The following is a 17,728-nucleotide window of genomic DNA, read 5'->3' as shown; positions in this document are numbered from 1 at the left end:
CCCTACACGACATCCATTCACGCCCTGGTTAGCATCTACAACAGGCATGGTTGAGGCAGTGCTATTTGGTGTCGCTATACGCTGTGCAGAGTTCCATCCCTTAATCGTCCAGGGATCTGTTCATCATGTGGTCGAATTCCAGATTCTCAATTATCTTTCTGTCGGCATCATAATTATGGATGTGGATTGTAAGACTACCGTCACAATGTGCTTTTCTTCCGCATTTCAACAGACATTATAATTAGTATCGTGTGTGACAACCTCTATCTATGAGGGTAATAAGGGGGCACTGGTAGCTAAGGCGCCGCAATACGCTACTTGAGTTGCGTCCCTAAGGCGTGCCAGGAACGTATGAACTGCTGATCATGGGGGGCGATTTCACAGGAACTTGTTATTGGTCAGTAAATAATAATATAGTATCTCTCTCTCTCTCTCTCTCTCTCTCTCTCTCTCTCTCTCTCTCTCTCTCTCTCTCTCTCTCTCTCTCTCTCTCTCTCTCTGTGTGCGTGTCTGTGTGTGTCTGTGTTTGTGTGTGTGTTTGTGTGTTTGTGTGTGTGTGTGTGTGTGTGTGTGTGTGTGTGTGTGTGTGTGTTATGCAGTTTGTCTTCATCATACCCACCTCCCTTCCCATCAGGGGCTTCAAATTGTGGTTAAAAAACTATACTCGCTCACTCATTCGCGTCGGTGCACCAGTTAAAACAACCACCGAATACTACGAATGTCTAACTTAACTCTACTGTGGTTGGATGTGTTTACAAATAAAATAGCGATGGTAGCAGATTTTTACGAAAAGATAGGAGTATCCTGCCCCATCGATTGCACCCGTCACAAACACATGCAAAGGAAAGTAAACTTTTCACCTGAACAAACACGGAAGATATAGAACAAGGCAAATAAGGAATTGCATCGGACACTCTTTTGGTCACTATTTGGTGCGTCAAAATTCGAATTTTCACCACATATCTACTTCTCTTAATTACAAATTAAAAATCCCGGGGTCTTTATTCCAAAACTTTCTCTTTTATTGATAACCTGTAGTTTATTTAACATAACTTTACTTAACAAAAGTGCAGTTATCAAAACTTTTCATGGTGTTTCTAAATATGAATGTAGACAGAAAGTCGGACGAGTATTTCACATCATTTATGGATAACAACTACTGGTTTATTGCATTTAGCGACGTTACCATTCAGATCCTTATGCGTTATCATTCTGGTGTGCCTTCAACCAAGTAATGGAAGTTATATACATGATATGTTGTGATTAGCAGCAGAGTAATATTAACAACAGGTAATGGATAACAAATTGTTGTTTGTTGTTTAACGCTGCGCTAAGCAATATCCCAACTATATTACGGCGGTCTGTAAATAATCGAGTCTGGACCAGACAATCCAGTGATTGATATCATGAGCATCGATCCACGCATTTGGGACATGATGTCATGCATCAACCATGTCAGGCGTCTGACTATCAGATCTCGTTAGTCGTCTCTTACGACAAGCATAGTCGCTTTTTACGAGAAGCATGGGTTGCTGAAGACCTATTCTACCCGGATCTTCACGGGTGGAAGAACAAGTAGAACATAGATAATAGATAAAGCAGGGTGTACAGTAAGAAGAGTGAGTGAGTGAGTTTGGTTTAACGCCACAGTATTCCAGTCATATCACGGCGTGTCAGCTTAATGTGGGAGGAAAGCCCGAAGTGATGCAGGTCTCAGACGTTTACCAATTCGGTGAAACCCACGAGCACGGGTATGGTGCTGACAAACCTAGAAACATAATCGGGGCGAACCTGGATTCGAACCCACAATCATAGGTTTCTGGCTCGCCCAAGGGACGCAACTCGCACAGCGAATCGCGGCGCCTTAGACGACTGGGCCACCCGTGCCCCCTACAGTAAGAAGAACAAATGGCACACCGGTAATGAAGCACATAAACAGTAAGGATTTAAAAAAACAACATAAATCTCATGAATTATTGTTACTATTCTGAGATACCCCCACGTACACAACACAAACCTGATCAGCCCTATGGTTCTATCAACAGGTTCTAGGTTAACGAATATAAAGCATCATTTCGCAAGTAGTAGTACGGAAGTGTATTCATCTGGATATCGGAGTTTTGTTCGGGGAGTAAGAAATATGGACACGACGATCCGCTTGAGAGACTTTCTGTAGTATCACTTCAACACTTCTCCATCTCTTACTCATCAACATCCCTCGCGGACTGGGTGAATGCCGGGTGGGGTAGCAAGGGTTTTAGAACCTAGGACGCACAATACACATGTCCTGATATACGATATATGCTGGGCTGAAACTGACAAAGACCTAGCATAACTCGATATCCTGAACATGTGGTGGCTGTGTATTGTATTCTATACACAGGCTTCCGAACAAGGAACTAAGGTATAGGAGAGCGATTACATATCAATTCATTAGATAGGTTTCGTGAGAGGGTGAATTGGTTTTAACGCCCTTTTCGAACATTATTCCAGTTATATAAAGGCGTGTCAGCTTCAAGTGGGTGGGGGGGCACGGGTGGCCCTGTCGTCTAAGGCGCCGCGATTCGCTGTGCAGAGTTGCGTCCCTTGGGCACGCCAGAAACCTATGATTGTGGATTCAAATCCCGGTTCGCCCCGATTATGTTTCAAGGTTTGCCAGCACCATACCCGTGCTCGTGGGTTTCACCGAAGTGGTAAACGTCTGAGACCTGCATCACTTCGGGCTTTCCTCCCACATTAAGCTGACACGCCGTGATATAACTGGAATACTGTTAAAAAGCGGCGTTAAACCCAACTCACTCACTCACTCACTCACTCACTCACTCACTCACTCAAGTGGGTGGAAAGCCCGATGTGATACATGTCTTAGATCTTTACCACTTCGGCGAAAAGACGGGATTAGGTTTGGTGCTGACAAACCTAGAAATATTATTAGGGCGAACCGAGATTCGAGTCCACGATCATAAGTCTCTGGTGTCCCCAAGGGACGTCACTCTTCATAGGGAATTACGGGCCCTAAGACGACTGAGCCACCTCTGCCCCCAATCTATATAGGTTTTGAGTTATGTATGAATATGTTACCCGCGCTGAACAACATGGATCATTTATATTAGTAAGACGAGCTTGGGATGAATAAACTTGTCAGTTACTTTTATATTCATATATTGGAAATGTTGACATGTATATCTCCAACAACGCAGGAATCTGTGAGTAATGATATGGTTTTACATTTGGTTGCAAGGAAGAGGGTTTACGTTCATGGTGAGATATAACCAATTGATTACCCCTACCAACTCTGATAACCTGTAAGCCAGATGTTTTGTATTTTTTTTCTTTATCAGTAATCAGATGGAGTACCAATAAATGAGTAAGTATGGTTTCACGCCACTTTTAACTTTTTGTTTGTTGTTTAACGCAGCACCCAGACATATTACAGCTATATGACGGCGATCTGTAAATAATCGAGTCTGAACGAGACAATCAAGTGATTGACATCATGAGCATCTATCTAGGCATCGAGCCTGACCACCCGTTCCCATAAGTCGCCTTTTATGGCAACATGGGACGTTGAAGACTTATTCTAACCCGGATCTTCACGGGTAGCCCCGTTCAGCACTACTCCAGCAATATCACATTGTAGTCATGTGCACAAGTATTCAGCGTGACCAGCGAACGCTTTAACCTCCAGGCTACCCTACCACACTAGAATGACAGTGCCTCGATTGGATACTTATATACCTGTACATCACATTAAATATGCTTTGTGTAACATTACAGTATTTGTTTGTTGCTGCACCGCACTTTGTATTTCAATCTTTTACCTTGTATTTCAATCGTTCACCTTGATGTTCTTTGTATTTCAGTCTTTTACTTGGATGTACATTGTATTTCAATCTTTACTTGGATGTACATTGTATTTCAATCTTTTACTTGGACGTACTTTGTATTTCAATCTTTTACCTTGTATTTCAATCGTTCACCTTGATGTTCTTTGTATTTCAGTCTTTTACTTGGATGTACATTGTATTTCAATATTTTACTTGGATGTACTTTGGATTTCAATCTTTTACTTGGATGTACTTTGAATTTCAATCTTTTACCTTGTATTTCAATCGTTCACCTTGAGGTTCTTTGTATTTCAGTCTTTTACTTGGATGTACATTGTATTTCAATCTTTTACTTGGATGTACTTTGTATTTCAATCTTTTACCTGGGTGTACATTGTATTTCAGTCTTTTACTTGGATGTACTTTGTATTTCAATCTACTTGGATGTACTTTGTATTTCAATCTTTTACTTGGATGTACTTTGTATTTCAATCTTTTACCTTGTATTTCAATCGTTCACCTTGATGTTCTTTGTATTTCAATCTTTTACTTGGATGTACTTTGTATTTCAATCTTTTACTTGGATGTACTTTGTATTTCAATCTTTTACTTGGATGTACTTTGTATTTCAATCTTTTACCTGGGTGTACATCTTATTTCAGTCTTTTACTTGGATGTACTTTGTATTTCAATTTACTTGGATGTACTTTGTATTTCAATCTTTTACCTGGGTGTACATTGTATTTCAGTCTTTTACTTGGATGTACTTTGTATTTCAATTTACTTGGATGTACTTTGTATTTCAGTCTTTTACTTGGATGTACTTTGTATTTCAGTCTTTTACTTGGATGTACTTTGTATTTCAATTTACTTGGATGTACTTTGTATTTCAATCTTTTACTTGGACGTACTTTGTATTTCAATCTTTTACCTTGTATTTCAATCGTTCACCTTGATGTTCTTTGTATTTCAGTCTTTTACTTGGATGTACATTGTATTTCAATATTTTACTTGGATGTACTTTGAATTTCAATCTTTTACTTGGATGTACTGTGAATTTCAATCTTTTACCTTGTATTTCAATCGTTCACCTTGAGGTTCTTTGTATTTCAGTCTTTTACTTGGATGTACATTGTATTTCAATCTTTTACTTGGATGTACTTTGTATTTCAATCTTTTACCTGGGTGTACATTGTATTTCAGTCTTTTACTTGGATGTACTTTGTATTTCAATTTACTTGGATGTACTCTGTATTTCAATCTTTTACTTGGATGTACTTTGTATTTCAATCTTTTACCTTGTATTTCAATCGTTCACCTTGATGTTCTTTGTATTTCAGTCTTTTACTTGGATGTACATTGTATTTCAATCTTTTACTTGGATGTACTTTGTATTTCAATCTTTTACCTGGGTGTACATTGTATTTCAGTCTTTTACTTGGATGTACTTTGTATTTCAATTTACTTGGATGTACTTTGTATTTCAATCTTTTACTTGGATGTACTTTGTATTTCAATCTTTTACCTTGTATTTAAATCGTTCACCTTGATGTTCTTTGTATTTCAGTCTTTTACTTGGATGTACTTTGTGTTTCAATCTTTTACTTGGATGTACTTTGTATTTCAATCTTTTACCTGGGTGTACATTGTATTTCAGTCTTTTACTTGGATGTACTTTGTATTTCAATTTACTTGGATGTACTTTGTATTTCAATCTTTTACTTGGATGTACTTTGTATTTCAATCTTTTACCTTGTATTTCAATCGTTCACCTTGATGTTCTTTGTATTTAAGTCTTTTACTTGGATGTACTTTGTATTTCAATCTTTTACTTGGATGTACTTTGTATTTCAATCTTTTACTTGGACGTACTTTGTATTTCAATCTTTTACCTTGTATTTCAATCGTTCACCTTGATGTTCTTTGTATTTCAGCCTTTTACTTGGATGTACTTTGTATTTCAATCTTTTACTTGGATGTACTTTGTATTTCAATCTTTTACCTTGTATTTCAATCGTTCACCTTGATGTTCTTTGTATTTCAGTCTTTTACTTGGATGTACATTGTATTTCAATCTTTTACTTGGACGTACATTGTATTTCAGTCTTTTACTTGGATGTACTTTGTATTTCAATTTACTTGGATGTACTTTGTATTTCAATCTTTTACTTGGATGTACTTTGTATTTCAATCTTTTACTTGGATGTACTTTGTATTTCAATCTTTTACCTGGATGTACTTTGTATTTCAATCTTTTACCTGGATATTCTTTGTATTTCAATTTTTTATCAGTCCAACAAAATCAGACAACAGGTATACGTTTATTCACATGATAGGGTTGTATGTTACTGTACATAAACTATATACATTATAAATACTTCCAATATTATAAGAATCCACAGTATATATGATTTGTACATAAACAAAATATATGTGCAAGGTCCTCGACTTCTTACAAGAATTCTGCAACATTCATCTAGTTCAAGGCAACAGGAAATATTGAATTCCTAAGGTCAAACTGTATTTAATAATACACCTCCTGGAATCCAACAGACAGACAAGGCTTTGTAAGACACGGTCGGTACAATAGAATGTTACGATCTAATAATATCACTTAATTATCACTCATTATAAAAACAAAACAATGCAATCAAAAACCTGCAATTATTTTGTGTCCAAAATGAATAAAGTCAAAAGCAGTTTTCCGCAGAAAATATATGTAAAACTATCACAGGACATAGAGCTTGAAGCAAGGACTTTGATACATATCATAATATTTGGAATTTTTATGCCTCAATGATTTTAAATTTAAATGCAATTTTGCAAGACGAATCTTAGGGCTTCCATGTGATGACCTTGACAGCGATCTGGGCGGCTTTCACGACTGCTGGGATTTCATCCCCTGTCCGGGTCTTGATCTGAAATAAGCAAGCACCTGTTAATGGGCTGGTTTAATCAGAAAGCATAATATAATCACAGACTGTCAGCTGTTAACAGTGAGAGCGGGAGACAGGACGGGTATTTCTGTTTCTCAGTTAGTTAATTTCTCCAATTCTACTCAGACATTTATACATCAGAAGGCCCCCAAATGTTGGCACTACTTTTCAGCAGCACTATTTTTCATCTACCGGGTAAGTTGTATTTCTGCATTGATCATAGCCATTATAATACTTCATAATCTACAAGGTGATGACTACAATCTTGACTGCCCTAAAGATGAAATTGTATATTCAAACTTTTATTGTCAGTTAATTCCCTAACCTCAGGAAGATGCATTTTCTTGACTTGACTGATCCCTCAACAATTAATTTTAGTTAGCCAGGATTGAACTCCCATGTAGATGAGAAAATGAAATGTGTGACGTCGAACAGGAATGATGCTGTGATTTTACAGATGCTTCGGAGGATGCAGGTCCAGATGATTACTTTATGATAGCTATACACTTTGAACAAAATGAACTAAGGGACACAACTCTGTACAGCGAATTTAGCCCCAGGACTCAACTAAGCACCACTCAATAAAACTGTGAAGAAACTACACAACATGCACAACTGGGATAAGCAATGCTCAACTTAACACATCAATGTACATCAACATGCTCATCACTGCTCAACAAAACACAGCTTAACTAAGAACTACCAAACAGAACACTGCTCAACCATTGTGTTTTAAAATCAGGATCGATCATCAAAATTAATTGGTCAGCGTAATATTGCTGTTTTACAATACCAGGTCCAGTTAATCAATATCACACATCACACACAATCACGATCAATCTATGAATATTTCAATTATTTGAAACACCACAACACAACTAAGCACTATACAACTAAAGTCCTCAATTAAGCACTACCTAACAATGCACTGAACAACTATATGAAGTATTCAACTAAGCAATATTCAACTAAGCTTTGCTCAACTAAACACCACTCAACTAAGCACCACTCAACTAAGCTCTACGCAACTAAGCACTGCTCAACTAAGCACCACTCAACTAAGCTCTACGCAACTAAGCACTGCTCAACTAAGCTCTACTCAACTAAGCACTACTCAACTAAGCTCTACTCAACTAAGCACCACTCAACTAAGATCTACTCAACTAAGCTCTACTCAACTAAGCACTACTCAACTAGCTCTACTCAACTAAGCTCTACTCAACTAAGCTCTACTCAACTAGCTCTACTCAACTAAGCTCTACTCAACTAAGCTCTACTCAACCAAGCACTACTCAACTAAGCTCTACTCAACTAGCACTACTCAACTAAGCTCTACTCAACTAGCACTACTCAACTAAGCTCTACTCAACTAAGCACTACTCAACTAAGCACTACTCAACTAAGCACAACTTAACAATGCACTGCACAACTATATGAAGTACCCAACTAAGCACTGCTCAACTAAGCTCTACTCAACTAAGCTCTACTCAACTCAGCTCTACTCAACTAAGCTCTACTCAACTAGCACTACTCAACTAAGCACCACCCAACTAAGCACAACTTAACAATGCACTGCACAACTATATGAAGTACCCAACTAAGCACTGCTCAACTAAGCTCTACTCAACTCAGCTCTACTCAACTAAGCTCTACTTAACTAGCACTACTCAACTAAGCACCACCCAACTGAGCACTACTCAACTAAGCTCTACTCAACTAGCACTACTCAACTAAGCACCACCCAACTGGGCACTACTCAACTAAGCTCTACTCAACTAGCACTACTCAACTAAGCTCTACACAACTAGCACTACTCAACTAAGCACTACTCAACTAAGCACCACTCAACTAAGCTCTACTCAATTAAGCTCTACTCAACTCAGCTCTACTCAACTAAGCTCTACTCAACTAGCACTACTCAACTGAGCACCACCCAACTGAGCACTACTCAACTAAGCACTACTCAACTGAGCACTACTCAACGAAGCTCTACTCAACTCAGCTCTACTCAACTAAGCTCTACTCAACTAGCACTACTCAACTAAGCACCACTCAACTAGCACTACTCAACTAAGCTCCACCCAACTGAGCACTACTCAACTAAGCACCACTCAACTAAGCACTACTGAACTAAGCACAATTGACTGACATCAAGGTCAACTCACCAGGTCCACATGGTTGAGTAGCGTCTCCCTCCCCTCGGGGGCCTCGGACAGACACGTGAGGGCCTGGGGAAAAAAGGGGACATATAAGATAAACAGGGGACGCTTCAGTTTCATACATTGTGGGAATCTTTTAATTTGAGTTCTAATGCGCTTGGTGTCTTTAAGATCATACTCCAAGTTTTGAAGTCAGTTGTTCAGATGTCATACCCACGAACATAATTGTTTCAGTGTGAAAAACTGCGACAAAATTGATTTCATGCAGAAGGGCTATCATACTTGTTTGTTTGTTGCTTAATGCCGCACTCAGCAATAGTTATATGACGGTGGTCTGTAAATAATCGAGTCTGAACCAAACAATCCACAGTAAATGATATCATGAGCATGGATCCACGCTATTGGGATACGATGACATGCATCAACCAAGTCAGCAAGCCTGACCACCCGGTCCCGTTAGTCACCTCTTAGGACAAGCATAGTCACGTTTAATGGCAAGCATGGGTTGCTGAAGACCTATTCTACCTCAAATCTTCAGGGCAATCTTAATCGCGATCATATTAACATGATATTATTGTTAACATTACATCTCTATGTCTGGCATTATAAAGCATTTGACCTTGAAAAAACTTTACAGCTTTTACAGAGAAATCTGCTCTTGCCTCTTAGCTCGTAATGATGCTTTGGGCAGTATTCAATCACCTCAAAGATCCTGGCACAACAAAGGGACACAACTCTGTTCAACAAGTTGTGGTGTTTCAGTTGTGTTTGGTAGTTAAAGTAAAAATAATAACCACACAAAAGAAGTCAAGAACCACCCGATTCTATGATATTACTATTGTTAGTCTGTCCGTTGTACTTACTTTAAGAGCGTTGAGTCGCACCTCACTGACGGGGTCATTGACAAGCTCCACCAACTCTGGGATAGCGTTATCTTTTATTGCTGTGTATTTTCCTTTTGTTGTGATTGTTATTCTGTCAAAATCAAATCAGGAAAATAGAATCATAATAAAAATTTACATAAACATCCACATAAATCCTGCAATATATTCTTACACAATGTTTGTAAAGTGGTGTTATGTAATGCGTGGAAAACTCAGGTTTTTTGATGTGGCCAAGGAAATATTTCAGGGAGATTTGCTATAAAATGGTATCTACTAACTAGCAGTAGGACGATCCACTCATGCATTGTGAAGTTTTTTAATGATACAAGTACTGATCACAATTGCACACTAAGTAAAACGTATCGATTCTTACCATAAATGTATTCTTTAATAAATGTAACACCAAACACTGATAGATTTATTGCAGTGTCCAAGGAAATGGAATCTACTAACGTCATCAAAGCTCCTGCAGCATTAGCTCGCACGTCCGGCGTGGCGTCTTTCAGCATCTCGACGAGGGCAGCAACAGACTCCACTTCCACAGCTTTGTTTTTGCCATCGAGGGGAACACTGGAACAAAAAAATAAACTGACTCTACACAAACACACAGCATCAGGAGGAGTCCTTCAAAAACAGGAAGTCAGAATATTCAGGGTTAGGGGGCTGGTCATTTATTATAGCGGTGGTGGGTCAGAAGGAATCAGGGGTGGGTTACCAATAAATGACAGTCTCTAGGGGAGGGTTATAAAAGAAAACCGTATTCGACTTATTAAGCGCCCAGGGTGCTCTCAAAATTAGAAGTAGGAGGCTCTTATTAGAATATTATTTTGGTGAAAAAAAAACAGTGTTAAAAGACCGTAAATTTCGTGGTTTATGCTGACAGCCTGAAATGTTTATATACGACAGATATATTTTTCCAGGATTTAATTGGCCATAATTAAGAGACATATAAAACACGAGTGCGTATTATACAGAAATAAATAAGTCACGTGTACATTGATCAATCGGAAGGGGTGCTAATTGGGATTGTTCACTAGCCAATATATTAGCAAATATCGCCGTGGGCGCTTATTAGAGTGGGGCGCTTATTGCGTCGAATACGGTACACATATTTTGGGGCAGGGGACAATTTTATAACAAAACATGAAGTGCCTTCCAGGGACATCCTCTATATCTCAAGGGTTCACGTTTCGGTAATGGTTCTCACGGTCTCAAATTACTCTCCCTTCTTCCCCCAGTGCTTATCATTTTGGGGGATGGAAAAAGGTTCAACACCCTCCCGAAAATACAGCGAACAAAAGCAATGTATATTATATCATAAAATGTCCATTTTTTTCATGAGTCACCCCAAATTTATCATTTTATTATGACCCTACCCCAGAGATTGTCATATTTTTTGGTGACCCTCCCAATTCCCTCTCACAGACCCATCTCTATAGATGACACATCCCTTAGTTTTGGGGAAAATCTCTGTACATATGGACACTACTTTACATACAAATGATTTGCTTATCCTTGAATTTGTTAATGCTGCCATCAGGAAATCACGCTTCTTGAGTCCAGAAGTGAGTGAGTGAGTTTGGTTTTACGCCGCTTTTAGCAATATTCCATCAATATCACAGCGGGGTGTACCCATGTGGGAATCGAACCCTCATCTTCAGTATGACGAGTGAATGCTTTAACCACTACTCTACCCCACAGCCTCTAAGTAAAGAAACCATGTTCATTACGAACATGCTTATAACAAACGGACAGATATAACGACCTTGTTGTTTGGTCTCGGCCATATACTGTATATATATGCTGTATATATGCTTATAACGAACTATGGTTATAACAATCATAAATTAGTGGTCACTTTGAGTTCGTTTTAACCGTAGATTACTGTATATGATGTGATCTTTCAACACCGGAGGGTATAAAATCACACATTCCAAGACATATACGATGTGTGCCACTCACCTGAGGTCCATGATGTCACGTGCAGCCTTGGCGCGGATCACCTCTGAGTTGTGAGCGAGAAGTTGGGTAAATGTTTCCATGGCGCCAGCTTCCAGAGCTTTCTTCGTATCTACACGCATACAGTAGTGCAGTGTGTCCAAAATCATCTCCTTCAAAAAATATGTTTGAAGTTCAGCAAATATCATCCGATGTAAACAATCATATCAATCATACGAAACATCATTATTTTTGGGAAATAGTCAACTTTGGGTGTTGATTTATAGCTGCACTCAATTAATAATAATAATAATAAGTCCATTTATACTGCCCCAGATTCCATTCACCAAGTTAATGCTCATGGCGCTACATAGTTTTAGCAAATAATGCTAATGAAAGGGAAGTAGAGTTAATAGCGTTGTCTGAAAAGGTGTTTTCAGATGAGCCTTTAACGATGAAAGTGATGGTGACAGCTTAAGATCAGATGGTAGTTTGTTCCATAGCGAGGAAGTGCAGAACTGGAAAGATCTCTGACAAAAGGTTTTGAGACAGGTTTCCAGGACTTGGTTATTCTTGGAACGGAGAGATCTGGAAGGCTTGTATTTAGGCCGTAGTTTGGTGAGATATAATGGGGCTGTTTCCATGTAGCATTTGTAGGCCAGGGTTAGAATTTTGAATTCAATTCTGGCTTTGAGTGGTAACCAGTGCAGCGACATCAGAGCAGGTGTTACTGGAGTCCATTTTGATGTCTTTGTTACGATACGTGCTGCTGTATTTTGTACACGTTGGAGCCTGTGGATGTTAATCATGAGACTGTAGCAATAGTCAAGCCCTGATATAACTAAAGATCTAGCCAAAGTGTTGTCTGCTTCTTTTGTGAGTAGATGTCGAACACTTCCAATGTTGCGGAGATGAAAGAAGCAGGACATTGACAATTACCTTGATTTCCTCCACTTCCGACTGCAGCTTCTTCACCAGCATCGGAACCAAATCTCCCGTCACAATGCCCTCCGCACCTGTCACAGGTAAACAGGAGAAATTAAACAAAGAAGTAAACATGATATATAGAAGATATTTCATGTGTCGAGTGACATAGCATGTTTCTCACATCGAGTGACGGGAATAAAGGAGATATTTACACGAGTCACGAGATGAAAGAAACATGATTTTTCAGGACACATGGAATAATCTATTTATTATATACTTTTTGTGCTGTTGTCTACCGGAAAATTAAATTATTTCATTACAAAAAGTAGTTTCGTGTTTGCAAAATCATAAAAAATATAAACAAAAGTAACAAAAAAAATATTTAGGGTCGCGAAAAATCTGTATCATACAAATAGATATGATTATATACAAAATCAACTGTGTGAAGCGAAAGAACACACGCTGGTCAAGTAACAAAAATGGCGCTTTGCGAAACGAACGGTGTCGATTGATGAGTTAAGTGGGAAATTTACAGTTTACAACGGAATAATTTCAAGAGAAAAACAAATGCCATGAAGCGATAATTTCTCCATAAATGACCATCTGTCATTATTTTGCCTTGTCAATGTGGAACTAGCATAAAAAGGAAGTTAACAGTTTGTGAACGGGTCAGACACTTGCGATAAAGGGAGACAATTTGAGGGTAGGTCACTCTTAATGACAATAGTTCCGACAAACTGTTATGTTTACAGCAGTGAAATATCAAGTGTTATGTTCACTGCAGTGAAATATCAAGTGTTATGTTCACTGCAATGAAATATCAAGTGTTATGTTCACTGCAGTGAAATATCAAGTGTTATGTTTACAGCAGTGAAAATATCACTTTTCTCAGCTTCTCAGTCTTTCACACTTACGTATATAATAAAGTAAGCCAACAGGATGAAGGAAGTAAACAGGATGAACTAAAACTAAGTAAACAGGACAAAGTGAGTAAACAGGGTGAACTAAAACTAGGTAAACAGGACGAAGTGAGTAAACAGGGTGAACTAAAACTAAGTAAACAGGACAAAGTAAGTAAACAGGATGAACTAAAACTAAGTAAACAGGATGAAGTAAGTAAACAGGGTGAACTAAAACTAAGTAAACAGGATGAAGTAAGTAAACAGGATGAACTAAAACTAAGTAAACAGGATGAACTAAAGCTTAGTAAACAGAACGAAGTAAGTGAACAGGATGAACTAAAACTAAGTAAACAGGACGAAGTGAGTAAACAGGGTGAACTAAAACTAAGTAAACAGGATGAAGTAAGTAAACAGGATGAACTAAAACTAAGTAAACAGGATGAACTAAAGCTTAGTAAACAGAACGAAGTAAGTGAACAGGATGAACTAAAACTAAGTAAACAGGACGAACTAAAACTTAGTAAACAGGATGAAGTAAGTGAACAGGATGAAACACTCCCAATTAAGCAGTACGTACCTGGAGGTGTTTTCGATATCATTTCAACAGCTTTATGAGCATTCTTCCTGGCGATATCCTCTTTGTCATCAAACAGTTTGGATATCGGCATGATGATCCCATGATCGAGGAAAGCATTCCTCCCGATAGCATGGCCTGAAGTAAAACGTAATCTCATGAATGTCAAGAAATGAGATCATCAATGTATAATACACAACATAATCTTCATGAAACACTTATCAATATTTCCATTTCTTGAATCACCTAAGATTGTTGATTGATAGTTTGTTGTTCAAATATTCCTGCAATACGACGGCAGTCTGTAAATAATCGAATGCAGCCCAGACAATCCAATGATCGATATGAGCATCGATCCATGCAATTGGAATACGATGACATGCATCAACCAAGTCACTTGTCTGACCACCCGATCTCGTTAGTTGTCTCTTATGACAAGCATACGTTGCTGGGGGGACCTATATTACTTCCCAGGAATCACCACGGGAACAAATCCAATTCAATGCTCTAAAAGAGTCAAAATGCCTAGATGGTATACAGTGGACGTGGGCCATCTTCCCTAGGCAAGGGACTTTATAAGTCCAGCTTCCACCCTTGCCAAACTAGGCTGGAAGTTTGGACTTACGTTTTGGCAGGACTAGTGAGTCGTTGCATAATCCATTTAAAATCATGTAATGAAACAGACAATCTGTTCATAAACTGCCGTGCAGATTTTAGTCAAATGCAAGATTTGCAAAGCATGAGCACCATCAACTGGACGTCGACAGACATTTTCCAAAACTTTTCATATTTTTAATCAAGGTTCTCAAGTAATTTAATGCACTTCCTGTTTTTTAATATAGATCTTGATTATCGATCAGATCGTCTTGACTGGGGTTGCCATTTTGCTTGAAGCAAGTGCATGTAATATGGTAAGTGGAATCTGATTGGTCAATAGGAGGGACATAGAGGGGACATTAGTCATAATAGCAACTGGTGGCTCTACAATCAAGCTACAAAATTCTAACCAAGTTTGGCAAGGGAGGAAACTGGACTTTTGTAGTCAGTTATCTCCCTTGCCTGGGAAGGTGGATGTGGGTCTGTACCTGCGATGACATGGAGACACTCTGTGGACTTCTGCCTTACTGTGATGTCAGCATCCACTAAAAGTTCTTTTAAACTCTGAGCAATACCTGAAATGGAGACAAAACACATCAGCCGTTGTTCTTAACGCAACAGATAATCTAGAACTACAGTCGAACCTCAACGTGTCGAACTCATGGGGACCTAGAGAAAAGTTTGCGTTTTCCAGGGTTTGAGACAACCAAAAAAGTGAATTTCCGAGAACCAAACATCTAACTTTACATGGAGATGGGCACAGTGGTAGACATGGTAGAGAGAATTGCCGAATACCCGACCTGCATTTACAGAATAACCTGACGTGCAAGGTACCTTATTCTGTATGCCCACTCTGAGGTCAGGATCTACAAAATGTCATTGAAAATATGATGGCTCATAATGTGAGTGGACATTTTGGGGAATCGGGCCATGCAATCCACATTGAGCACTATATAAAGACATGCAGATAAGATGTAAAGTTGGTCTTTACAAGTCTGATTTCTCTCTTGCAGCATGTGAAAGAAGCAAAGCATGTTACACGATCAATAAAAATCATGAGACTGTTGATCTTTAATCATAAGGCTATGAATTGAGAAGTATTATTTTGAAAGAGCTTATTACAGTTAAATTAAAGAATTTTATGTTCAAAATATCTTAAGAGTTAAGAACTTTCTGTGTCTAATGTGTGAAAACATTTGTCCCACTGTCCAAATAACATCAGGCAGGTAGTGATTAAATAAACTTGACATACTCATGTTACTCCGAGGTCAGTTATGATAAACTTTGTCGCATGATACATGATACAATACTACAAACTTGACATTTGCAATTCTCTGGATAAGTTTCATTATGCTAATGCATTGTTGGTCAACCTGAAGAATTAACGAGACATGATTTTTGTTGGTTTGTTGTTTAACGATGCACTCAGCAATATTACAGCTATATGACAGTGGCCTGTAAATAACCGATTCTGGACCAGACAATCCAGTGATTGACATAATGAGCATCGATCGGCGCAAATGGGATCGATGACATGCATCAACCAAGTCAGCGAGCCGAGTCTGACCCCCCGATCCCGTTAGTCGCCTTTTACCGCAAGAATGGGTTGCTGAAGACCTATTCTACCCCAGAAAAGTATTAGCCAATCAAATGAAAGAGAATCTGTTTGCTGCTGAACTAATGCCTAGCAACCACTATACCCTGTGACATAGTAAGATTATTCACTTCAACTCGTTTGCATCATGATGAAGACCTATATGTCAGAAGAATGAAAGCTTCAGACATTGTAATAATGTATTGACCTATTCATGGCCGTATTACTACGGATGTATATTTAATTACGCCATACATATACCTATATGAATGTTATATGGACCACAGCATTTGTCATGCAAGGCACACATTTTCAATCAAAGGCAGTGAAAAAAACAAAAACAAACATAAATCTAAGTCAATTATACTCATTGTGATAACAGTAGACTGAGATCTCTTTTGTTTACAGTTAATTTTCATGCCTTGTTACACACCCTCTTCAATATCGACTTGTATCATATTTGTATCGGTACACGGCCATACATGTGTAGAGTATGACATCCAGTATACTATACTTTCAGCGAATGTTATGTCCCTATAGATGCTGTAAAAAAATACATAAAAAACAAAATCTCACCACATCTAAGTGCCTCAGCTATGTGCTCTGGGTCATGCAGATAATCACAAAGTGACATGACTGCTCTCTGACGAACAAGCAATGTGCCATCATTCAGTTCACGATTCTGAAGATTGAAATGACAAAAATAATGAGAAACTATTCAAATTAATTTGTTCAGCTCGGACTGTCAACCAAATTGTCATAGAGTTAACATGCAAACACATCTAAATATATATTAAAATCTTGATGCGAGCAAACAAAACGACATGACAGTACCCAATATAAGATGTACCTTTACATTAAATTAAAGTAATGATACTGCAGGCTAATATTTTATGTATCAATTTAATTCTTTCAATAAGTAATTGTACACATAGTTATTATAATAAATCTCATCAATAAATCACTGCACCAATATGAATATAATAATAAATAGTGATATATATAAATAAGTGAGACACAAAAATATAAATCGCACGTAACCGAAATGTTTGTTATGGTGATACAAAATTATAAACACCTGATAAACAACAACCGAGTGAGAAAACAAACGAAATACACGATCGTGAAAGTTTCCTAAATTTATACAAACTGTACCAGTCTCGGTAATGCTCGATCTCCATACGCAAATGGTGTCCGTGTAACATCAATTTGTGGGGGGTATTTCGCGGATATTACTGTTAGCGCCATGGTGTGAACGTGAAATGAACCGCTTTACTGAAGTTCCATTCACACCTGGCTCCAATTTCCGCGTGCGTTGCTATAACAACAGTTGGTCACCTTTAGTAAGCCGCACACGGTATGCAGGTGAACAGTAGAATAGATCTTATAG

General features: G+C 38.3%; 1 protein-coding gene across 1 annotated transcript; it reads right to left on the bottom strand.

Moving 5' to 3' along the window:
* Positions 1-6,149: 6,149 nt before the first annotated feature.
* On the bottom strand, positions 6,150-17,642 carry LOC139467148 (radial spoke head 14 homolog). The gene is made up of 10 exons (XM_071248871.1): positions 17,494-17,642; positions 16,915-17,020; positions 15,233-15,319; positions 14,151-14,285; positions 12,684-12,760; positions 11,769-11,917; positions 10,260-10,376; positions 9,786-9,897; positions 8,929-8,991; positions 6,150-6,745 (listed from the first exon to the last, which is right to left on the bottom strand). Exons 1-10 carry the CDS (start codon positions 17,584-17,586, stop codon positions 6,662-6,664), a joined length of 1,023 nt encoding a protein of 340 aa, XP_071104972.1. The 5' UTR covers positions 17,587-17,642; the 3' UTR covers positions 6,150-6,661.
* Positions 17,643-17,728: the final 86 nt, after the last annotated feature.

The sequence above is a fragment of the Haliotis cracherodii genome, unplaced genomic scaffold (genome assembly GCF_022045235.1).
Source record: "Haliotis cracherodii isolate W230 unplaced genomic scaffold, xgHalCrac1.p SCAF_19, whole genome shotgun sequence".
NCBI classification, from domain to species: domain Eukaryota; kingdom Metazoa; phylum Mollusca; class Gastropoda; order Lepetellida; family Haliotidae; genus Haliotis; species Haliotis cracherodii.
Note: the sequence above shows the minus strand (reverse complement) of the source record. Positions and strands in the feature narration are given on the sequence as shown.